At 36.5% G+C, this 26,374-nt stretch overlaps 2 protein-coding genes and 1 long non-coding RNA gene across 13 annotated transcripts in view; 2 read left to right on the forward strand and 1 right to left on the reverse strand.

The window, feature by feature from the left end:
- Positions 1-16,152, reverse strand: part of Atat (alpha-tubulin acetylase) — a 91,058-nt gene extending 74,906 nt beyond the window's left edge. For 2 of the 11 annotated variants that reach the window (XM_036360280.2, XM_070111706.1), the window contains exons 1-2: positions 15,778-15,916; positions 6,886-7,030 (exon numbers count right to left, since the gene is read on the reverse strand). In XM_036360280.2, the coding sequence (XP_036216173.1) occupies positions 6,886-6,947 (62 nt within the window). In that variant the 5' untranslated portion in view covers positions 6,948-7,030; positions 15,778-15,916. Of the gene's footprint in view, positions 1-6,885; positions 7,031-15,777; positions 15,933-16,035 lie in introns of those variants that run through there. The other 9 variants (XM_070111713.1, XM_070111711.1, XM_070111710.1 and 6 more) reach the window with 7 other exon arrangements.
- On the forward strand, positions 633-3,484 carry LOC138857688 (zinc finger MYM-type protein 5-like). Its single transcript, XM_070111296.1, is given in 4 exon segments — positions 633-636; positions 758-843; positions 845-1,818; positions 3,442-3,484. Coding segments are annotated over 4 exon segments (1,107 nt in total).
- A 96-nt stretch (positions 16,153-16,248) lies between the features above and the next one.
- LOC118680489 (uncharacterized) lies at positions 16,249-24,976 on the forward strand. Its single transcript, XR_004976021.2, has 3 exons — positions 16,249-17,314; positions 17,394-17,462; positions 21,696-24,976. It is a non-coding gene; the product is annotated as an uncharacterized lncRNA (long non-coding RNA).
- The last annotated feature ends 1,398 nt before the right edge of the window (positions 24,977-26,374 follow it).

A 26,374-nucleotide genomic window follows, 5' to 3' on the forward strand; every position in this document is an offset into this window, starting at 1 on the left:
TGTGATTTATAAATAAAAATGTAAAAAGGGTAACCTTTGTGGTTTTATATTCCCGCGTAGATTTTTTGGCACTTTTCCGTTCTTTCGGTGTTTTGTTCTTGTTTAAATGAGTATAAACTCCCTTCTCCAAATATACCACTCCACCTGGGAAATTAATGGCACGCCCTAATATAAACCACCATATACACCACACCCAACACCGTCTTTACCATAAGGGCACACGGGGCCCGTGCCCAGGGCCTCTTTTCTCAGGGGGGCCCCGAAGGACATACAATTTTTCTCACACATTTATTCTCAAAACATTTTTGTCGGACACATTACTTTTTTTCGCAAATTAGTAACCCTATAAGAAGGTATTATACACGCACGAAGGCTTATACACTATACACAGATACTGTGGGCATATACTACGCCATTATATCAATGAGTGCGGCTATTCCTACTGTACAAATTGATAATATTTCCGAACGCTTCCTACCTAATTTACTAAGAACACCATCTAGCGATCACTCACGCAATCACTCCGATTCAAAAGTCAAGCTGCACCGTCTAAACAAGGCCTAACATAAATATCGACATTGTCTATGGTCGGGGAATTCCCGAATGATGTATTAAACTTTCAGTCTGTTATTATGAGTGAGTGGAGTTATTTTGTATCATTTCATATTTAAAATTTAGTAAGATAAACAAAAGTTTCGATTAGTTCGTTTGTGGTTCGTTAAAACATTAGTTCGTTTGTGGTTCGTAAAAACATTAGTTCATTATGTCGAAAAGAACATATTTAAGTGGTTCACAAAAAAGAAAAAAAAATACAGCTCAAAAAGAAATAACGGAAAAACTTCCAAAGCTCACTTCGTTTTTTACGGCGGAAGAAACAAATAAGCCGAGAGATTATTCATTCCCATCACCGCTAGACAAAAGTAGTACCTCTGAAAGTTATCAGGAAAAAGAGGTTACGTGTCACGGAAATGACAATCACACATCAGATGCTAAACCATCGACTTCAACCTACTGTGAATTAATAACTGCAAGCTTAGAGAATGTATCTGTGTCTGTGTCTCCTGATCCTGGTACTTACTGTGACGACATTTTACCGGAAAAAGTCCGCGATATTTGGATTCGAAAAGGGCCAGAGTTTTTCCAAAATATAAACAGTGACTTCTCCGAAACTTCTACTAGTTTTCCAGATTCAAATGGTAAAACAAAAACAAGATGCTTGACAAAAAATATTTTTATTCGTAAATTGACGAATGGTGAGTCTTTAGAAAGAAAATGGCTTCTTTATTCACCAGCAAAGAAATCTGTATACTGTTATTGCTGTCGTCTATTTAATACCACTACCGGTGCTGGACACCGGTTAAGTTCTCCTCATGGATATAAAGATTGGAAGCATATAAGTAACTTATTTATAGAGCATGAGAACAGTTGACAGCATAGGGAATTTATGATGAATTATGTTGCAAGAATGAAAACTACTGGACGAATTGATACAGAGCTGCTGTACCAATATAATAAAGAAATTAACTATTGGAAGAATGTACTTAAGAGGATTGTTGCAGTAGTGAAATTTTTGGCTTCAAGAGGTCTTGCTTTTCGTGGTGATAATGAGACATAAGGATCGCAAAATAATGGGAATTATTTGGGATGCTTAGAACTGATTAGTGAGTTTGATCCTTTTCTTGCTGATCACATACAAAACTGCGGAAATCGTGGAAAAGGAAGTACATCATATTTATCGGCAAATATTTGTAATGAATTTATTAATTTAATGGGACAGCAAGTTTTGAAAACCATGGTCAAAGAACTTAAAACTGCAAAGTACTACTCTATTAGCGTAGATTCTACACCAGATCTGTCCCACGTTGACCAACTGACTTTCATAGTTAGATACGTTAAAGACGGACAGCCTATTGAGAGATTTTTGCAATTTTTGCCTATGGATGAACATAATGCGCAATATATAGCAGATACCATTTTAAACTTTTTTGAAAGCCTTGATATTTCTATAAAAGATTGTCGAGGGCAGAGCTACGACAATGCGTCAAATATGTCTGGAAAGTACTCTGGTGTTCAGTCAAGAATAAAAGAAGTTTGCGAATTTGCGATTTACGTTCCATGTGCGGCACATTCGCTGAATTTAGTGGGTGTTCAGGCTGTTGAGTGTGTTACTGAAGCAGTAACATTCTTTCAATTTGTACAAAAATTGTTTAATTTTTTTTTTCGGCTTCGACAAAACGATAGAAAATTTTGACAGAGCATTTAGGTGCAAATACAGTCTTGAAGTCTCTTTCAGAAACTAGATGGTCTGCACATGCCAACGCTATTAATGCTTTGCAAAATGGTTATTTAAATATTTCTGAAGCATTGTGTTCAATCGCAAGTGACATTAATCAACCAGGAGACACTAGAAAGGAAGCCCAAAGCCTAGCAAAAAAAAATGGAAAAGTTTGAGACTGCTCTTCTAACGGAAATATGGAATGATCTTTTGGGAATTATGAATAAAACAAGTCTAAGTTTACAGAATAGAACTATGACCATGGACGTTGTAACGAAACTTTACGAGTCTCTGATCAGATATGCCAATACCGCACGCGATAATTTTGATCAGTACGAAACGGTTGCTAAAGAAAAAAATCCATATGCTGACTACAAAGACACATTTGAAAGAAAAAGAATGCGCAGCACACGCATTACTTTTTTTGAAGGATCATCAGAGATGGCACAGTTGAGAGGTAAAGAAAAGTTTCGTGTAGATACTTTCATTCCCATAATTGACACATTAATTACTCATTTAAAAAAACGTTCTGCAGCATACCAAGAAATTGATAGTCGATTTAGTTTTCTTTGTCAGTTAACAACAATAGAATCTGATGAGTTGACCAAAAAATGCAAAGAATTTTCAAAATATTATCATGAAGACATAAATGCAGATGAGTTCAAAACAGAATGTTTTCATTTAAGTCAATATTTAAAAAACATAGCAAAGCAATCGGCGGATTTAAATATGTCAAATTTACATAACTTAATAAAAGCAGATAAATTGGAAGAAACTTTTCCAAACATAGAAATTGCTACAAGAATATTCCTTTGCTTGATAGTTACTAATTGCAGTAGAGAGCGGTCATTTTCGCAGCTTAAAAGAATAAAAAATGAATTGCGAACAACAATGTTACAAGAACGACTAAGTAATTTGTCAATTATGTCCATTGAAAGTGATATCCTTCACAACATTGACTTTAATGATATAATAGAAGATTTTGCTCAACAGAAATCTCGAAAGAAACCATTATCGTAATCAGAACCAAAAAACAGCAGCATTCGAATATCATTAATGACATAATATTTATAACTTCATACTTTATTTGATTTTCTATAATGTAATAAATGATTAAACTTATTTTTAAAATGTTAGTATAATTAGCGTTTTTTACTTCCCAAAAGGGCCTCCAATTCTGATGTGCCCAAGGGCCCCAGCTTAGTTTAAGACGGCACTGGCCACACCTGGGAACACTCACAGGATCTCACCACAAACGATGACACCGCACACTCAACATTTGAGAACACCACGCACGATGACATCCGACCTCACCAACTAGTCCAGTCATTTAAGCTTAAATTAGGTAAGAATCTCGGAATTCAGATACCCAGCTGTAAGTCTGTAAATACTTGTATATTGACACCCTAAAAGTTGTCTCAAAACCTACATATGGTAGGGTTTACGCAACTATTAAATTTCAAGGTCAAAGGTCACAAAGATCGTTTTTTTGCGCTTTTTTTGTAAATATCTCATTTCTTATGGGTTTTTTGCTATTGGTATTATCATATTATATTATATCAATATTGTAGAATACAAAATTCTCTACAAATTTTGTTTTCAAAATTTTTTTCATACGGTGAACCGTTTTCGAAATAGAGGGCTTAGAGCGCGCGGTCACAGCATCACTTCAGGTCAACCGGTGCCTCCGATCAAAAACGCGCCATATATAGTTGATGAACTATCGATAAATCAATGATTATAAATATTTGTCAATTTTTATTAACTATTATATTATATTTTATCATTTTCTTCATGCCTTAAATCTTTATCTATTCAATAATACTGATCACCATTTCCTAAAATTAAAAAATAATGAAGGGAAAAACTTAAATCTTACTATAATTATATTCCGATTAACACTAATGACATTTTAATTAGAAAATAATTAAGTGCATCTTCTTTAAAATCTGTAAATTTGTAAATAATAGGACAAGATATTGATTTACTCATCATTTTAATTGGGCGTACACTGTCTTACGAACAAGAAATTTTCTTTAAAAAAGTTGGGAAAGGCAATGTAAAAACGGAGATATGGTCGACTAAAAGTTTCGATAATTATCCTCATTTCAAAACACATATTTTATTTCTGCACGCATTAAGTGGATGTGACACAACTTCTGCGCTTTTTAAAAAGGGAAAAAAAAAATGTTTAAAAGTTTTTGAGAAACTGACCAATTTGGATGAACTAGCTGCAGCATTTGAGGAAGAAAATTGTTCGGCCCAGAGATTATTAGAGAGTGGAACTCAAACCTTATTGGCAGTCTATAATGCTCCGAAATCTGTGAAAAGTCTCGATCATCTTCGTTATATGCATTACGTTAAGTCTACAAAACTTAATAAACCTGTGCAGCTTTCAAATATTCCACCAACAAGTGCAGCTGCTCATCAACATTTCGAACGTGTATATTATCAAATTCAAACTTGGTTAGGGCATGATTTGGAACCCCAGGTATGGGGTTGGGCAATGCGAAACGATTTTCTGGAGCCTATCATGACAATTTTACCACCTGCTCCAGAACATTTGCTAAATACAATTTTCTGCAACTGCAACAGTGGTTGTGATTCGCGATGCGGATGCAGGAAAGCGGGCTTGCAATGCTCTTTAGCTTGTGGCCAATGTAATGGGCAAGCTTGTCTCAATGCTCTACCATATCAGAGCGACATTAACGAAGATGGAACTTTTGACCCCGAAATCATGGAAGAACTTGAAACAAATGTCGTTGAAGACGATAATGAAGACCAGTTTGAAATTTACCAGCAGCCGGAAGACGACGATGAAGAGGAAGAAGATGATTAAAATTATAAATTGTAGTTTTTGTACCCTTTATTCCATTTTTTTACTTTTAATAAAAATAAATGTATTGAATGATATTTTTTAATATATTTTTTATATATTTTTTTTATCATGTAAGAAGTTATTAATATTAATAAGGTTTAAATTCAAATATAATTCCTATATTTTCATTAACAATTCTGCAATTTCATGGGCAGGTAAGTGTTGTTAAATAAATTAATACTGAATAAAAAGTGGATAGGTTAGGAAAAAATGATAAAATATAATATAATAGTTAATAAAAAGTGACAAATATTTATAATCATTGATTAATCGATAGTTCATCAACTATATATGGCGCGTTTTTGATCGGAGGCACCGGTTGACCTGAAGTGATGCTGTGACCGCGCGCTCTAAGCCCTCTATCTCGAAAACGGTTCACCGTATGAAAAAAATTTTTAAACAAAATTTGTAGAGAATTTTGTATTCTACAATATTGATAATAAATACCAATAGCAAAAAACCCATAAGAAATGAGATATTTACAAAAAAAGCGCAAAAACCCGATTTTCGTGACCTTTGACCTTGAAATTTAATAGTTGCGTACACCCTACCATATGTAGGTTTTGAGACAACTTTTAGGGTGCCAATATACAAGTATATACAGACTTACAGCTGGGTATCTGAATTCCGAGGTGAACTTACTATAATGACTGGACTAAACTATACAAAAGGAATTGGATCATTTTTCGCTATAACAATTCGTTTCGTCAACAAGCCTGAGCGCCACGTCAATATTCGATGCGACAGCTCCCGCGCGTTACTACGTCACAAATACGAAAAATAATATAAATTGTGCAACCAAATAAACTAGCTTTTTCAGTTTCTTTTATAATTGTGCAAGCTGTGAGTGCGGACAAAGTTTGGTCTGATCCCTAATACATTGGGTACAATCTTGTTCATGGTCCTTCGAGCCTTACCGAAAGGCACCTTCGGATTTTTATTAACAAAAAAAAAAACAATATATATATATATATCTACCTAACATGAGATAACATAACATACATAAGAAACATAATATATAATTTTATGAAAAATAATTGTGATGACAAAAATCAAAAGTTCTGTGCAGGTCCGCTAAAATACATAACATATATGTATACACATACAAATTTACTAACCAAGAGGGATTAAAAAACCAAAAAGTGCAGTTACACGAAAAAATATATGCGTACATATGTATGCATAAAACATAAATTACTTTGCAAAAAGCAAAAAAGAGGAGACAATAAGTTACAATTGAAAAAACAGAAAGAAAAAATAAAACACACAAACCTACCATTATATGCAAACACATATGTAAGGAGAAAAATAAGTTCGGTGAAAATAACAAATACATAATACATAAACAGTGCAAAATATTACAAAACATTTTAAACAAACAAAAACAACAACATCGAGCGCGAAACCAAAAGCCAAAAACAAAGAAACGGGTGCGAATTTTTAAACAAAAAACAACAGCACAACATATCTGTACGCCGCTTATACCCTAAAAAATGAGCGTATTTATTTCATTTCCATATCTTATTTTATGCGTATATGTATGTAAAAATTGCAGTTTTAAATATTTTAATATAAAACCTGTAACAGAAAATCCGTTTTAACAGCATAAAAAGCGGTTACCAAACTGTCACAGTTCCGAGTTTATTTTTCGGGAAAAACTGAATACAGTCTGGTATAACGTATATTTCAAAATACATAAATAAAAATAAATAATATTAACTTAATAGCTTACCTTCGTGAATTCAAACACACAATCAAGAAACAAAAAACAAATTCAAGTATATACTTGCACATTTCTCCAGCAATACCCCTTATGCTTAATAAAGCAATAAACAGGATTGCATATACTTGTAATAAGCGAAAGCAAAAAAGCAAACCTAAAACAAGACAGAAACAAATTAAAACACAACAAACAAACATACATATATGCATATCGAATTAACGCTCACATATTACATCTATTGTATATATTTTTAAATATATATTTTTAATAAACATATATATATATACAAAAATATACTTACAAAGTGCATAGGGGAAAATACCTGCACATTATTCAATTCGCTTTCGCGTTCTCTTCGCAGTGCGAACATTGATACTTATACATACGGCATAAAATCTGTGCCTATGCTTATATACCCTACATACATTGGGACAATTACACATTGAAAATTTACAATATAAAAAGCTGTTAATCTACAAAAAAGAAAATAATAATAAATAATTTATTAAAAACAAAAATACACATCTTTTCAAAGTTCACATTGGCATACATCCTGCAATACCCCTTGTAACAAACAAGCAGGATTGCGTACAAAAAAATAAAAGCACATTGATCTCTTCAATGAGCTCTCAATTACATTAGAAAATAAACATACATACGCACAACAATCCGTGCATACTTATGTACAAAGTGTATTGATCTCTTCAACGAACTCTCAATTTTACGAGCACATAAATATATACATATAAGTCCGTGTGTTAAGGTGTACCTAAATACCTCAACATAAGGACATAAAAAGTATTGATAAATTAAAAGTACGATTCTTAATAATTAAATTAAGAAAATTAAAATTACACACACAACAAAATATTTAAAATTAAGTACAAATTAAAAAATTTCGCAAGTAAATATTCATCTAAAACGAAAAAATTCTTATATACGTAAAAGAGTATTCGATATTAATTATCATTTATCGCTGCGTTAAACTCAGTTAATACTGAGAAAATTTTAATCAACTTTGACACATATAGTAATAAACAACATAACAAAAATAGTTAATGACGACAAAAAATCAAATTACACCTACAGGAGCTACACGCTCAAAACAGGTTGCCAAATTCTTTTCTGAGGGTGACAGATTATTACGAACCTGCAGACAACTCTAAATCGTCTCGAGGTGCCCGCATGTGACACAGAAATATTCAATGGAGGTTATGAAGAGTGGCCGTCCTTTCGGGACATGTTCACAGCCGTACACATCAACCATCCAAAATTATCAAAAGTGCAAAAATTGTATCACCTCCGATACAAAACAAAACGTCAAGTAGGCGCAATAGTAAACAGTTCGCACTTAATGACGACAATTTCAATTCGGCTTGGGAAGCTCTAAAAGCAAGATATGAAAATAAAAGAATATTGGTCGATAAACAAGTAACGACACTTGCCTAAGATTAAAAAAGAAACAAGTGAAGAATTTGTTAAACTACTATCCACTGTTTCAAATTGTTTGTCGGTTCTATCGACACAAAATATTCCCACAGACTGGTAAATATAATATATGCACCGCCGCTTTACTTGAGAAATCGTTACTTTTGTGGGAGCAATCGCTCTCATCGCATCTCAAATACCTAAAGTGGCAACAAATGAAAGATATCCTAACTACCCAGTACGAAATCGCAGAAAGGGTAGACAAAAAAATAGTCAAAACGAAAAGCGTTCAACACGACCTAAATAGAAGCTTCCACAGACCCCAACCCAGTACCAACAATAATTTAAATAGAAGCATCTCCAAAAATCAAACGTTCACATCCGAACAGTACAAACAAACGTCATGCGAACTATGTACAGGGGGGCATAAGCTCAAATCTTGCGGAAATTCAAAAAAGTGAATATTACCGATCGAAACAATTTCGTAAGAACAAAAAGACTTTGTACAAACTGTATGTCACATGCGCATTCACTCAAAGATTGCGAAAGCAAGTTCAATTGCGTTTATTGTCATAAACGACATCATTCTATGCTTCACATAAATAATTTTTCCAGTTCACCCCCAAACAGCGCAATTATGAAAAGAGCCACGGGTTTAGTTGCAACAGCAAATCCCGAAATACAAAATCCCGAAAATTGCTAAAGGCCCCATGTTGCTCAAAGGCTCAAAGGCACAAAACACTCAAACGCTACACAGCGAAATATAAAATAGAGTATTACTACCCACAGCAGTCATCTCCATCGAACATCGAGGAGAACTTTATAAACTTAGAGCCTTAATAGACCAAGGATCACAAAAATCCTTCATAGCGTCTAGGGCACAAAATAGTCTAAAACTGCCATCAAAGCAATCTAATTTTTAAATTACGAGAATAGGCGGAAGAGTAGTCTAAAACTCACACAAAATCTGCCCCATTACTCTAATATCCCCCCAAGCGGATAAGCGAATTGTAGCAGAAACTATAGTCCTACCGCAACTTACTAACATGCTTCCAAGCCAACACATAAATAGCAAGAATTAGCAAAAGGTTTCACACCTAAAGCTGGCAGATCCCAATTGCAATACCCCCGCTTAAATTGATATAATAGTAGGCAGCGACCTTATACCGCAAATAATACTTGAAAGTGTTGAAAAAATTTCAACTACTCTTCTAGACCAAAACACTATATTTGGTTGAATTCTAAGTGGACTAGTTACAGAACCAGATTCCACATCAACAACTCAAGTTGACGAAATCTCTAAAGAATACGTTAATTCACAATTAAGGAAATTTCGGGACTTAAAAAAACGCCCCCTCATATCTATTACAACCCCATAAGATCAGTATTGTGAAGATTTCTACAAAGTCACAACTACTTGATCAAATAATGGCCGGGACGTCATACGGATACCACTAAATTCACAATCTTCCAACACTCCACGAATTGGCAAAAAAAAACAAAGTCAGAGTCTCTTCTGACAAGATCAGGTTTAAAAACGCAAATATGTAACTTTTCGATCCCACAGGATGGCTCTTGCCAATAATGATACAAAATCCTGCTTCAAAAATCTACCTAATAATCCTACTTGCCAAATAAGTGCATTAGCACTTAAAATAACATATAACAAAATTGTCTGAAGAAAGTCGAAAAATCGTTACCTCTCTTACTATAGTGCCTCGTAGTTGTCTAAATTTTCATAAATATAAAATAATTAAAAAATCAAGTTAAGGAATCACCATACTCCCAATGTGATACAGTGACACACCTAGACTTACAAAAAGCAAAAGTGGAACTTATCGCATCTATCTAAGCGCTCCTGATATGGGTGGTTCATTGGATTTAGCTATAAAAAGCTTCAAACTTCAAAAAAGTAGATGGATATTATATATACAAACATATCGAATTTACCACATTACTACTTCGAAAAAAAGCCGTTCTCAATTATCGGCCAATCATTGTACTCTCGCAAAATCCCTCTTCAAAGATTTCAAAGGAGCACCCATTCTGGCCATATCTGAGCCAGGCGTGGAGTCGCTATCATATAAGCCGAAATAAAGAAATTGCAAAGAAGTGCCGCTAATACAGAAAAATCAAATAATAAAAAATCCGCATGATAAACCGATAAAAGAAAAAAACGCAAATACAATAAAAAGTAAAATAAAATACATAACATTTACAACAAAACAAAAAAAGGTTTCTTACACTTACAGCATGTATGCCGCACCCTCGGCTGCTCCATCAAGAGTAGCCGAAATACATGCAACAGCATATTCGTGCATTACTAGGCAAAACATTCGCTTAGGGGGCCCAGAATGTTTAAATGAGTATAAACTCCCTTCTCCAAATAAGCCACTCCACCCGGAAAACTAATGGCACGCCTTGTATAAACCACCGTATACACCACACCAGGAAACAAACCTGAGAACACTCACAGGATCTCACCACAAACGACGACACCGCCACACTTAACATTTGAGAACACCACGCACGATGACATCCGACCTCACCAACTATACAAAAGGAATTGGATCATTTTTCGCTAAAACAATTCGTTGCGCTCCCGCGCGCTACTACTTCGTCACAACACCGTTCCGCACGCGTCGACGCTACATTCAGCGACCCTTATTCCGATATTTTTTAATAAAAATTTTTATCTTTAGAACATGATTCTGTAAAATCACATTAATTCTATTCGAAAAATAATATAACTTGTGCAACCAAATAAACAAGCATTTTCAGTTCCTTTTATAACTGTGCAAGCTGGGAGTGCGGACAAAATTTGGGGTGATCCCTAATACATTGGGTACAATTTTATTCAGTTCTTATTAGAAACAGATTATTGTTGGATTTAATTGGCGCTGTTGAGTCTTTTGTCCTCTAAGTCGTATTTAGACGTGTTTCGAGGACAATGCAGGGATGTGTTCATTTGGTTAGAACATCCCGGTCGCCTTGCATGGTCTGCGAATAAAAAAGTTGTTAGATCTATTTTGATTTGGGTTAACGAGTCGGAATTAGTTAGTGATCCTAAGGCGGTATAAGGATCAGCTTGGCCAGTAACGTTGGAATATTTTTGTGTTTGTGCAGTCTTTCGTCGCTCTTAGTTGTTTTGGTTGGTTCGTTGCAGAACCTGGGGTGACCGTGAACGGCTGAATGATGCTCCCTGTTACACATGCTACATCGTTTTGGGCTTGTGCACTTTTGGGTTGAGAGCGATCAGGCCAAGCAGTTGACGCAATAGTTATACTTAGTTACTGCGTCAAACTTTTCGTGAAATTTCATGTTTGTAAATTTTGAAAATGTCACCAATCGGTTTTTGCATAATCCACAGGAGTCGTGTTTATATGTGCGTTTTGCTGAATGGATGATAGTACGCCGGGCCGTGCGTGGGGTACTTCTTTCTTCTTGGATAGGAGAGACGGTCGCTTTAAAGCGATGAAGGCGTCTAGCCAGAGCCCCATCTTCGGAGAGTAGGGTAATGCTTCGGGGCACGCTTGGTGATCACACGGTGAAGGCTGGGTTGCTATGGGCCGCAGATTTGTTTGGTGCTATTTTGAGGAGCCATGTGCTCATAAACGATTAATTGATTTTCTTTCCGAAATTCTTTAAACATTTCCGTTTAGGAGTTTAATAATGAAAGTGGATAACATTGTTCCCCATTTCGAATTGCAAGCCTGGGGTTTATTATGCTAAATTCAGCACCAGTATCTATAATAAACTTTTGTTTTTCCAAATTCGGATTTATGACAATATAGGGTATTTTTCTTGAGCGCCAATTTGAAAATTCTGATTTCTTTCGTTCGTGCCTATATCCATTGGCACAAGTGCAGGTTCGTTTTGAAAAGAATTGTGGGTTAGTGTACTATGGTTTACTTTTTCCGACCATCCCCAACGCCCATAGCCTTTCGACTCCCCTCACCCTAAACTAAGAAGTAAATATGTATAACTGTGTATATGTATTATTACATTTATTGTACTTGCCTCTTTGTACTGTCGTCTATTTGCACTATTTTATCTAGCAATTTTATAAATATAAAATACAAAAATTGACCGACATATTCGGCACAACCTTTGTTAGAATAACGAAAACCAATACAGGTAGTATTTGGGAGTTGGCAATAAACTATATTTATAAAACTATATATATATTTATTATTAGCATTAAACTATATATATATTTATATTATAAATATTATACATTAAACTATAGTATATCTAATATTATACGTTCGGATAATTTTGCTAAGATGTTTTACATATTGACTAATGCCATAAGGCCAACCGGAAGTTTGAAAATCTTATACTAGGTATATGAGAGATTGGGGTAATAATTACAACATACTGGTAATAGAATTAAATACTCCCTGAGTCTCATTAAGGTACCTAACATACTATCACCAACATATGTGGAGTAAAGTCTAACGGATGTTTGAAAATTCTGTGATTTGTTATATCAGGGCTAGGGCAAGTTTTCACCCGAGTTACTCAGTTCAGGCACGAAGATGAAGCATTGAAAGGAAAATACATCCACTTAATATACCTATCCGATATAAGTAAACCGGAAGTTCGAAAATATTTCGATAAGGTATATGGGGGTAAGGAAAGTATTGACACGATTCAATCCATTTTTGACATACTTGCATACTATTATCAGAAAGAAACTCTCGCCGAATTGCAATAATATACTCACAGCTTGACTGTTATTTCCGCTAAATAGTTAGCACCAGGCACCGGGGTCCCCATATTCCGTAACTGGGGGCTTGAATAGTTATGGTCCGATTTTGACCATTTTTAGACTTGAGATGGTATACCTCAAAATCGTCCAATTTTGACAGCGGTTTTTTAAAAACCCCCTTGTGATATCCTGGATGTATAATTTAATGTTTCTGACGCATTTAGTTATTGACTCATTGCACTGTTAGTAGTTTTAATAAAAACCGTTATATAGGGAGTTGGCTGGGTTATCTCCGATTTCATCCCTTTTTACACTGTGGAAATATTTATATTGTGCAAATTTGGGTTATCTACCTTGAATGATTTTAGAGAAATTTACATTTAAGTTATTAGGAGGCGGGCCCTCTTTTGAAAAATGTCTTAACAACTTTCAGCTCGTCTCGTCATCCACTATTATACTCTGTAGCAACATGGGCGAAAACGTTATTGCCGGTATAAGCATCCAAGCGATTGAACTTAAGGTTTAGTTTTGAAAATGATTCATACAAATATTTATCAACCGCTGCTTAGAAATATATTTTTTTATATATTTATGACGTTTTAATTTTAACATAATGAAGATATAAAATATATATTTTAAGGTGAACACAGTTAGCTAAATTTAACTAAAATCGTTTCAGTAGCTTAAGAGTTAAGGCCGGAGAAAACGTGACGAGTAATTTATATATATAGATTATTCTCGATAAGCTAAGATGCTAACGGTACTAACCATGCCACACAGACAGGCGACGCCATCGATAACGGGACTTTTGTTGCCACTCCAAGGAAATACATGCGTCAAAAATTTAAGCTCACCTCGTTTCAGTTCTAGTTACTGTATGGTACATCCGACAAATTTAAATAAAAACTCAACGAGAGAAAAAAATTTCGATCATTGTCAATACAATGTACTACCTCTAGGAATATACTTTTTAAGAAAAATGAAGTTTTGACCCTTCTTCAGTTCATAAAAGCAAGTTTTGTAGCCAGCATAGATATTTTAGGTTGCTTCAGCCTAATGTTAAAAACATTAAAAATTCATTTTTGATAACTATCGGTGGGAAGAAAATCTCATTTAGAAAAATAAGCAAAATGATTCCCCATTTTAACGAAAATAACTTATGAATCTGCCACAAAAATTATTTAACCGCCATTTAATTGGTAATAAAACTTTGGGTTACTTGGTATAAGGAAGGTCGAATGGATTTGAGTGATCACTAAGCCTTTTTCTTCTGTGCAGCACATCAGATTTGGCCCAACATTTTTGTCATCGTAAGAAAAATCAAAACTAATGCCCATTTTAATAATTATTCACTTTTTCGTGAGGAATAACTAAATTAAAATGGGTAAATGTATAGTTTAGGTCCCCCAATGAAGTAGGCCGCGAAAATAATCATTTCTTTAAATTGTCTTATTTTGACGCGAAGATTACAAATCCGTGAGCGGAAAGTGAATTTTTTCAATAATTTATGTATACTTTTTTAAAAAAAAAAATCTTTTTTCGGGGCTTCATTCGTTGGGATACCTAAACTATACATTTACCTTAAATTGTTTAGATTTTTCGTTTAAAAATTTACAGCTCTTTTATTATCTTAATTTTTTAGGGTGGCAACACAAATCACATCGACTGAGAATAGTAATACCAAAATAGGGTTGAGTTGATCTGAAGTTGAATTCCTTCAACTTCATTTCAACCGGGTGGAGTTCAAAACCGTAATAGGGGTATTATTGTATTTTCGCCTGAGATTTAGAATGGGCAAATTTTAGAATAGCATCTCCCGGATTCGGTATTAAAATGGGTTTTTGCGTATAGAAGAGGTTCTCCAGATGAAGAATATATATACGTTTAGTGCCGCTGACTTATGATTTTAGAGATATTTGCATTTAAAATTCAACTATTTAAAGTGCGAGTTTCTTTGATTAGGTCGGCTTTAGTATACCATCCCACGATTTCAGGGTTAGAGGTGTATGGTTGGATAGAGGAGATTCTCCATATCACGAATATATATTATTATAGCCGGAAACTTATAGTTTCGAGATACTTGCATTTTAAGTTGAAAATTTCACAAATTTTATCTTACAATTTCTCTATTTATATTTATTTTTTCTTTTATTGTATATTATGCATCATATATTCGTGATCTGGAGAATCTCCTCTATCCAACCATACCCCTCTTAACCCTGAAATCGTGGGATGCTAAACTAAAGCCCACCCTAAAGAAAAAATACATGCAGAAAATTTGAACTGAATTACCTATTTACATTGTGTTTTTATTTCACTTAAAAAAAATGTGTCGGGTGAACGCAGACTTTATTGGCTATGTATATATACTTTGTAAAATTCGAATATTGCAACTTAATTCAAATATCTTAAAATCTATATGTATATACGTTTTCGGAGGCTATATATGTACATACATAAGTTCATATGTATATACATTTATATTCTTGCTAGACATAGCCTACTCCTTTATTTTAACAATGAATTCGGGGAAGATATTCTACAATTATTCCATACACGACCATAAATAAACAGAAAATTCTTCCACCTAAAATATACAGTTTACTCGTAGTACTTGTACCACTTATTTAACCCTCAACTTATTCATAATTTATCATCTACATAAGTATATGCTATATAAGTATGTATGTACATAACTAAATAATACATGCATTTTAATTTCTAGATACATGCATCTATAAGAATATTAATCACTGTACCCGTTATATTTATACTTTGGAACAACACTTCTGAGTTTAATTTATACTAAACAAATAATATAGCATTTTTAAGTAATTATTATTACCGACCACGACTTTTTGTAAATATAAACAATTGCAATTTGATTTTACCTGTGAGGTAAACAAATTGGAATGTAAAATAAGTTTCGATAACTTGAAATTCATTCGAAATAACCAAGTTGCCAACACACATTCTATAAAGTAATATTTATTCCCAACAAAGTTTAATAATTTTACCATTTTGCTGGTGCCATTTCTAGTATAAGTATGTTAAATGATGCAAAGAGTTTCGGTTAGATTGGTCAATTCTGCCTTAACGCCGTATCTTCACAGGCAATGTATTGTACATTGCTAACCATCTGTCAAATACATTGCCATTGAGGTTGGCAATGTTCTTATGTGGGCATTTGCTAGCATGAAATGGCTTTGGTTAGGTATGTTCAAGTTAATATAGCGTATGTTTGCGCTCTAGAACTGTTGACAATTTTTATAAGGATAAAAAAAAATTTTTGGAGGATGAAAAAAGTAGAAATAAATTTTTTTCGGTAAATGTGTAGCTTAGGTCCCCCAACGAAGGGAACAGAAAGGCCGGCAGTGCGGAATGGAGTTCGACGATCTCCTCTATTCGTCCAAACCATCAGATCGCTACGTAAAAGAAATTGTGACTGTTACATTTCTTCAGTATTTTTTTTCACAAGAAAATGTCTAACTCGTTGAACTTGTAATTACAGCTAAGTGATCTGAATTTTACAGAATTCTGAAGATACAACAACAACCACAACTAAGTTACTTGAAAAATATATGCAAAGTGTGTTAAATATATTTACATATATACAAGGTGCGTTCCAAAGTAAACAGGACTTTAAAAAAAAAAACAGAACAAATGGTTTCATCGGAATGTCGAACGAGTGTTTTAGCTCGTTGCTCGGTATGGCCGCCAGGATGCCGGTGCAAACCTTTTGAATGGCCTCCACGTCTACATAACGCTTTCCTTTCATCGGCAAATGCATTTTTCCGAAAAGGTAGAAGTCGCACGTGCCATATCAGGTGAATACGGGGAGTGGTTGATAGCAGATTCTAACGCATTAGTCGACATATAGATGGCGCCACTCTCGGCATCTCACTACTGGGGTGGGAAGTGCGGCCCAGTACTCTCACACGGGTTGTCAAAAGCCGCATGCGTGCGACCATGAGCTCCCACCTCCTAATCCAGGGTGCTATGCGACCCCCTTGACCATTGGATGATTTGCCCTAACGGAGCCTTGCCGACACTACAGGTTCAGCTCGGTAGTCCAGAGGCCATATAAACCTAAGACGACCACCGGAAGTGGAGCAGTGGAAAAATGCTGGTGAATGAGGATGCTTCTTACTCCGGCGCAAGTACATCAAAGCTGCAACTGCTGAGACTACGCAGAAGGCAGATACGGTTCACATCGGAATACCTGGGCATACTGCTGATCCAGGAACCATGGGTCTACAAGGCAAAGTCAGAGGCCTCAAAACGGAGACAATCAAGGTAATCTGGGAACTCTCTAGTAAGACACCTAGAACCTGTATAGTAGTTAGGAGCGATATTGATTCCTTTTGTATTTCAGAGTTCCTAACACAGGACCAGGTCACTATGCAAGCAAAGGATAACGAAGGAACGGACTAGCAGCGACGGGGTAAGTCTCTCCTCGAAATTATAACTAGTAATAATTTAAGCATTGGAAATTTGGGGGGCGAACCCGCCTTCATAGCAAGTGTCAGAAAGCAAGTGCTGAACATCAATCTTGCTAACGAACTCATGACAGGACTAAGCTCACAATGGAGAGTGTCATCATAATCCTCCATGTCAGATCACCGTATAATAAGACTCGCACGGGGGGTAGAGGTCAAGCAACTACCTCTCAGGCGTATTTCCAGAAACACGGATTAGACTGCTTTTAGCGATAAGCTTGAAATCAATATCCATGTGGAGGGGCAGCTAGACAGAAGTTCAACGGCTTCTGAACTGGGGAGCAAATTGTCTGCGCTAAATCAGTCCATTATAGAGACATATTACAGCAGTCCCCTAACGACGTGAAGTAGACTCCTAGAACCAAGGAAAACGGTAGGCAAACTATTTAACAAGGCCAAGCGTACCGGGATCTGAGAAGACTACAAGCCCAACTGCTTACCACAAGGAGATTAAGACAGCAAGGCAGAAGAGTTTCAAGAAGTTCTGTGCAAAACGTCTCCTTAACACTAGAGGCAGCAAGGCTGCATAAGGCTCTGGCTAGAAGCAAGTCGGATACAGTACTAGCCATTAAAAGATCGGATGGGACAAATGCGTCCAGCGAAGAAAAAAGAGCTACGGCTCTTCTATTTGCGCATTTCTCAGAGACAATTCAAGAAGACCAGTTTCGTCCTGTGATCGAAGACAAGCCATCTTCTCTCTCAGACTCCATCAAGTGGAGTAAGGAAAAACTATACATTGGCGAAATCCTTCAGGCCAATCAGTCTAACTTCCTTAAGAGTAGGGAAAAGATCATTGACTACGAAATACGATCGAAGGTGCTAAAGGCTGCACCGCTATATGAGAAGCAGCATACTTACAGAGTAGGTAGATCAACTAATACTTCTCGGTATCAGTTAACCTCAGAGATCCTTAGTTCGTTAGATGGGGGCGAGGTATTATTATGCGCCTTTCTTGACATCGAAGGTGCTTCTTGAGCTGCTAACGAGCAATGGAATCCGCTGTCAGAGATATACGGACGACATTGTTATCTTAGCCAGGGGGTAAATTTGCAGACACTTTCTGCGATATTGTACAAAAGGGGATTGGGTATAGCAGAGAGGTGGAGTAGTAGGGTTTGTTTAAACATCAACTCCTCTAAAACTACAATAATTCCGTTTACGAGACGAAGGTCACTGCCAGGCCTCACGCTGGATTCCACTCTACGGTAGCAGCAGCATGTGAACCTGACCTTAGTCAAGGCAACGAAAGCACTCATGGTGTGCAACCGACTTGCCGGTACTGGGGCTGCAACCAGAGGATTATCAAATGTACACCATGATTGTGAGACCGATCATAACATATGGAGCGGTGGATTGGTGTTCTAAAGCATCGCAGACTTCGGAAGGATTTCAACTATAGAAGCTGCAAAGACCGCGCGTCAGGCGTAATACGTAGTTATCCGACTGCAGCACTGGAAGGAATGTTAGAACTCACACCGTTACATATAGTGTTCAACCAGACCCTGCTTCAAATGACAGCAGAAGGGTTTGGCAGAGGGAACGTCCCAACAGATGAATGCTCGCGACCGACGAAATGCCACTGGCTCTTCTTCCAAGGGACAGCATTACCAAAGTTGTAAGCTTCACTTAGAAGTTCAAAGTTACCCTTAGTAGTAAGGCGGAATGGAATGATTCCACGCTGGTGCTCCTGCTAAGAAAAAGCACAATCAAGTGGTACACCGACGGCTCGAAAACGTCGGAGGGGATTGGTTCAGGAGTCCCAGGACCACGCACCAAACTCTCCATTCCCATGGGAAGTTTTCCAAGCACATTCCAAGCGGAAGTCTATGCTATAAGTCGCTGTGTAGAGATAAACCTCCAACGCAACTATAAAAATGAAACTTTTACTATACTTAGCAATAGTCAGGCGGCACTAAAGGTGGTCTCTGCTTATGAGGTTAAATCGCTATTATGTATAAAACGGCTGAACACCTTATTTGGGTGCCTGGCCATAGGGGTATAGTCGAGAATAACTGGCCCGCTCTGCAGCCTCCACCAAACTTGTAGGACCAGAATCCTGCATCGCGGTTGTTACACATATATAAAGGAGCTACTCCGTTATGAGAGGAGGCACGGAGAGACGTTGGAAACAACTCTGAGGCATGCGCCATGCCAGGTTGCTAATAGGTGGTTACGACCTCAGCAGGTTTAAAAATGTAATCAATCTCCCGAGGAAAAAATATCGGCTACTGGTCGCGTTCTACAATGGCCATTACAAGCTCAAGAAGGATCTATACATGGGCTTAGCCTCTTGTGCAAACTGCCGGTTCTGCGACATGGAGCCGGGAGCCCCTGAATACCTGATTATAGATTGCACAGCAGCTTGCAGACACAGAATCAAGACCCTTGGATCCAAGTTCCCGAATAGGGATCACATCGCCTCATTAGCTCCTAGCAGTATAATGAAATTCAACAATATACTGGGGCTAAGTGAGTCGTTGTGACTGAGGTGAGGGCATAATAGACCCTAGAGCGCGGTGCGTTACTCATTTCCTTTCTATTCTATTCTATTATATTCTATCCACAACCACTTCACTAATTCGTTTGCACACATATATTTCACATTATATAGTGCAAAAATAACTCACCATATATTTAATATTTAACATTTTGTTCAATTCTATTTATTCACACAATAACAAAACGGTTGTATACTTACAAATAGCCAGTGTTACCGAGTGTTTGAAGAAAACAAAATATACCCAAAATTCGCGTAGAGTTCCTTTCTAAGTTGGCGGCCTTCGGTCGCGCTTCAAAAAAAAACACTGGTCGATCCAACACCGGGGTGAACTCATTTTTTTTCGCCTATAAATCCTTTTTGCGTTGGCGGTCTTCGGCCGTACTTCAAGTAAATAACCCTGGACTGTCCAACGCCGGGGTTTATCAAGAGAAGGGAAATACTGAATGACATTTTATTGTACATCACAATTTTATTCGCAGGGGTTAGAATATGCCCGCGGCAAGGCATGCCTGTCGTAAGAGGCGACTAAAAGCCAATATGCACTATGACTGTTATTATGTACCTTGCTCAGTAATATCAGCATAGTATGTCAGGAATAGTGCTATAATACTCAGCTTGAACTGATATTATAAACACTTTAAATGAAAAAGCGAATAAAAAGACATATGAAGTTCAAGCGACAAATGTCACCAGTCATTTGAGTAATGGGTTGCTCAACTGGCAGTAGTTTCGGCTACGCAGTCTTACCGGAGACTTTCTGGTACCACGGGGAGCAGAAAGCCCTTGGATTTCGGTCCACTCTGCTCATTGCGTTATGGCCCCTTTAAGGAGATTCGTGGTGGCTGTGGTTGAAACCTAAATGCAGGAATAACTGAAAATTCAGCCTAATTGTTTTTTCAGTTCTAAAATAAAGTTGCAAAAAGCAACTGGGTTCCGTACCCGAAAACGGAAGAGGTTTTAGGTCGGCCTCGAATCATACCAAGATGGTAGTGTGGACCCAGACACACTGCCACTGGTATCCAAATAAATACTTGCAAATAGCTCGTATTGTTTGGGGCGCTTATCAACGCATTGTATTGATACGTTGTGCTTTGGAGCACCGTGAGGTAAGGCCGTCGCCGGCAGGTACTCAAGTAAATCAACAACGAAAGTTGTACATCACCGATAATGGTTCTTGTATTCTTTCTTTTTTGTTTTATTTTTGTTCATTGTCAGAATGCAACCGTTTTGTTATTTTGTGAATAAACATAATTGAACAATAAGTTAATGTGAAATAAATGTGTAAACACGAATAAGTGAAGTGTTAGTGAATATAAAAGTGAAAAATATTAAAGCAAAACTCATTTTAAGTCGGAAAAATACGCACATTCAATAGGTAAATTTTTAATTTTAAACGCAAATATCGCGAAAACTTTCTTGATCTGGAGAACATCCTTTATCAGCCCATAGCCATTCTATTCTAGAAATCCTAGGATGGTATTCTAAATCCGACCCAATGTATTTTTTAGAAAAATAAGATTACATATTTTTACACTTAAATAATTGTTTCATAAAGTTTATTTACCAATTCAATAATTAAATATGAGCAATGATATGCTAACAATTATCATATGTATGCTTGTATTTAGTTACTATTTTGCATGTTTGGTTAATATTTATGTTTTGTTCTAAATTGCAGTATACGCAACAAAACATAAAACACTGGCATTTCATCTTTTCTGTCATCATGCGACCGAAACTGTATGGCATGAAATATATTCAATCAATTGCTAAACATTTGCAATGTGCAGTCTCGAAGAAATGCGAATTCCTTTGATGTCGCTCAGTTCTTTCATACGAGCGACACGAGTCCAGCAACTCGAATCGAGTTTTTCTGTCATTCCGTTTCACAAAATTTTCTTAAATGGTAGTGCAGTTCGGCTACACTTAGAGCGTGTTGCATATTTCATTTGTATGTTGGGATGGTGGTTGCTAATGTTGTAGCGACAGAAAACATTCCTGAAGGAGTTTCGAGGAATGATGCCAAATTGACAGTCCTTGGCCGGATAAAAGTCTCGGTCCGTTCCGGTTACTTAGAACCGCTATCGTGGCAAGTGCCAGCGCAAATGTCGCAACGGAGATGTCAACGCAGATATCATGGTAATATCGACGAAGGTCACCTCACATATGGCAGAGGTGTCATTACAAATGCAGCGCAAGGTACACGTATATGAGCACAGGTTTCTTTACAGTTGAAAGAGTGGGATGAAATTAAAACAAAAGTAGACGAATTTAAAGATCGTCTCCGCGAGCTACAAATAAATCGGCTAATTATGTCGACAGCCTCTGCCAAAGTAAAACCTCCAACTTTTGATGAAACATTTCCGTTCCAGGTTGTAAAGCTTCAATTCGAAAAGACGGCATCTGCAAATAATTGGAACGTTGAAGATAAAGTAGCCGCATTGTCCGTTGCATTAAAATTACATGCAACGGAAATATTACAAACCATTCCAAACTGTGAGTCCAGTAGTTATGAAACGTTCATGCGCTCATTAGAAAGACGGTATAGTAGTCAGCACAGGAAGCAGATCTTCCAAATCGAGTTGCAAAATCGTAACCAGAAAGCCAATGAGTATGTGCAGGTGTTTTCTACATTGATTGAGAAAGTTAGCTCATGCACATAAATCCGTGGAGTTTATCGAGGACCCTTCGTTAATGGAATACGAGATGATACTACACGCTTTTCTGCGTTTGCATGTCTAAAATTCACGTTTGCAGAAACCGTTTCGTATGCTGTGATACAGAAAACGGCATCTCTGCTTAGCAAGCGAAAATTTAATGCTACACCTTCGAAAACGGGTTCATATTGCACGCAACAGTAACTAGTCTAATATATTAGTTGAACGTAATTGCAAAGCTGAGGAATATCTATCATGTGTTAAATCCAACCAATCGTTAAACAAAGGCGAGTCAGATCTGATCTAGTTAATAAAGAAGTAAGAGCATTAGCTGGGGCAAAATTGCTTACTGCAACTAGATAAAATACTCAAATTCTCGGAAAAGTAATGTGCGTGATCGTAATTGGAAAAGCAGCCGTGGTACACTATTTTATAGTGAGAGATATTGTCGACGAAGTCATAATTGGTGTACTTTCTAACAAATCAAGGAATAAAAATTGGCATGGAGAACAAGATTATGACTTATACAAATATGAAAGTGCCACTTACGTAACAAATAACGAGTACAACATTAGACGAGTTATAATAGCAGAGAGCCAACAGATTCCACCAAAACCAGAAATATATAGATATATAGAAGATTGGACTACATCCGAGCCAGTCGTGGCGGTCATATGTCAAAAATCATATTTAAAATGTAATGCCATAAGATTATCTTTCGGATAAATAAAATTCATGTCAATCGAATAATATATCGTGGTTTTATTGCAATTTAAAGTTCTATACCTCTAAAAAAAACACCCGTTAGTTAATTAGACACAAATAGATGGAGACGCCAAACCCTGGCTATGACAAGGCAAGATAAACGTGTTCCAGTATGAGTTCTTAATGAGTGCAAGTCATCAATCAAACTTTCCAATGGAGCTATATTAGAGCAGTGTAAGGAGATTGAGGCCGTGATAAATTGTGAAATGCGTCATGAGGAAGATTCCATCGGCGAAAACGACATATCGAAGTAGACTATCAAAATAAGGTTCAACAAATCCGTCCTAGATACTCATCCATATTTGATAAAGACGATTTAAAACCAGAACCAAAGTTGTGAAACACAAGCGTTCCTTTAGCAAAACGAGAAGTTGTAAGCCAAACCATATGTGAAATGAGTGAAAGCGGCGGTATCGAACCATCAGCGAGTTCATGGAGTTCCCCTGTAGTACTTTGTGGACTCTAGAGGATTGAATAATGTATCGAAGAAAGACAGTTATCCACTACCTAGAATCGATGACACGCTGGACTCGTTATCAGGCACAAAATGGTTCTCAAGACTTACATTGAAAAGTGGTAATTGGCAATTGGAAGACAACGAAGAAGGCAAAGAATCGACGGCTTTCAGCGTTGGAGATGACCTATGAATCGACAATATTATCGTGTTGGAAAAGAGCTTCGATGAACACCTTAGAAACGTGGAAGAGGTTTCCCAACGGATGGCTGGCGATGGTCTAAAGCTCAGCAATGATGGGCTATTAGGTTTGCAGTAGGAGCCGTTCTTCCACAAGTCATTAATGGGCATGAGAAAGTGGTTAAGGACAGATTGTTCAGCATTAAAATGGCTTCTACAATTCAGGAACCCAAAAAGACAGTTGACATGGTGGATTGAGACTGGAATTTACGACTTCTCTATAGAACATCGCAAAGGTAGTAGTCATTGGAAATTCATATTTGAAAGCTGAGATCAAAAACGACATTGTCCGAATAATGACAATCACGTCAGACTGGGATCCGGAGAACTGCGAAAATGTCAGCGAAAAAATCCAGATTTGTGTAATACATGGATTGGAGATGAATTAACATTCAACGAAAGAAAGCCCAGTCGCAAAGACTTATTGGGCACAATGGATTAGTTTAAAGTTGGTGTCTGGCTGCTGCATCTTGTATGGGAAGATGGGATAAGCTCCCCAGCTTTAGTGATTATTCTAAAAGTATGAATTTTCGGAGTTCTCATCGAAATGTGCAACGGTCGAAGTGCAGGACACATAGGAATCACTAAAACCTTGGAAAAACTAAAACAAAGATTGTAATGAGTTGGTTGTCGTCAATCAGTTACGGAGTGGATCGCCAGACATGGCGAGTGTATTGCTGCTGATGGGCCGAGTTCCAGGAGTCGTGTCTAGATGAAGCAGTACAATTCAGATGCGCCGTTTGAGCCAATTGCCATGGATGTAGCAGGTCCATTTTAAACAAGTAAATGGCCAGAGGTGCACGCAATTCACGCAAAATTACAGCTGCCGGATTGTGCAGTAGACAGAGAAACACATACAGTCCGAGTTGTGACGCCACTCCGGCAACACCACAGCTCAGTTAAACGCACTATATATACATATATATCAATACATCGGTCTTGTGCCTTCAAAAGTTCATAACAAGGAAAAACCCAAAAGTCGCCGTACCTCTTCCCCAGTATCAGCTTGACGTGTCAGAATACTTTTTTAATATAAAAAAATTTAATATAGCGTAGTGATTAGATTCTTTGCTTTGAAAGGTTTAAAACCAAACGAAATTTATAACAATTGTCCTTTAAAACGCACCGTTAAATTTTGGGCTGGTGAAATTAAGTTAAGATACGCTCTAATTTCATTAAAATTTTATGAGCTAGAATTCATAATTTTTATAACTTCATATTAATTGTTAAGGTTTCGTTTTTCTTGTCAATAACTGCTTGTAATGGTTAAATATGTTTTGTCCAAGAATTGCATCAAATCATTTATTCTGTAGGTCGGTTAATTTCGATGACATATCTGCGTCAAAGATAAATTCGAGCGGTCAGCGTATTATTATTTATCATTTGATTAATGCTTCGCTATTGTATTGAGTTACTTAATTGTATCCTTTTATATTTTATTTATTTTCTTTGTCAATTAAAACGTTGTAGAACCTGTGTCGATTAGACATATACTTTTTTTATTTATAATTGTTAATTCTACTAGCTGAAGATAGTTCTGGTATAGTCCAAGGGAAAGTTTACTTCTTGATCTATGTGGTCTACTTATATTATTTAACAAAGTTTTCGGTATTAGGATTTCATTTGTCCCCTATTCACATCTTAGTTATATTTCGAATTTAGCTTTTCTAAAATTGTTTTTAATTGAAAATAATAGTCATTATGTACGTTGTAATATTTTGTTTGTATGGCCTGGTGGAAGGGTTGGTGATAGCTTTCTCTTACTCCGAAAAGAAGCTTGATATCTTCCCACGATGAGTCGCTTTTTAGAGTCATTGTTATCTCTAGTTTTTTTCCTTATATTTTTGTTTTAATGTGCCGCTCCCATATGTAATTTTTTGCTGCTTCGCTTTTATTAAATAAAGGCAGGATCAGTTCCACTTCCCGGATGAAGGATGAAATGTCGTAACTCCCATCGCCCCGAAATTCTTCTATTCCTTCCTTGAGGAGGTCTGAAGCCGAAATCAAATTTTGTGGTTGGTGGTTGTTTGCCATTGTAGATTATTTTTTTCGATAATAAGTTTATGTATACAAATAACTATGAATTGTATAAAGGGAACGGTTTCGGGATGATATTTTAATTTTTTGTATATATTTTTTTCTTTCTTTTTAACACTTTCACTTCCGAGTTGATCTTAAGCGGTGAAGTTCTTTTCTTTGTCTAAGGTTTTTATATCTACGAGTATACGTATTGAACTTCGG

The sequence above is a fragment of the Bactrocera oleae genome, chromosome 6 (assembly GCF_042242935.1).
Source record: "Bactrocera oleae isolate idBacOlea1 chromosome 6, idBacOlea1, whole genome shotgun sequence".
NCBI lineage: Eukaryota > Metazoa > Arthropoda > Insecta > Diptera > Tephritidae > Bactrocera > Bactrocera oleae.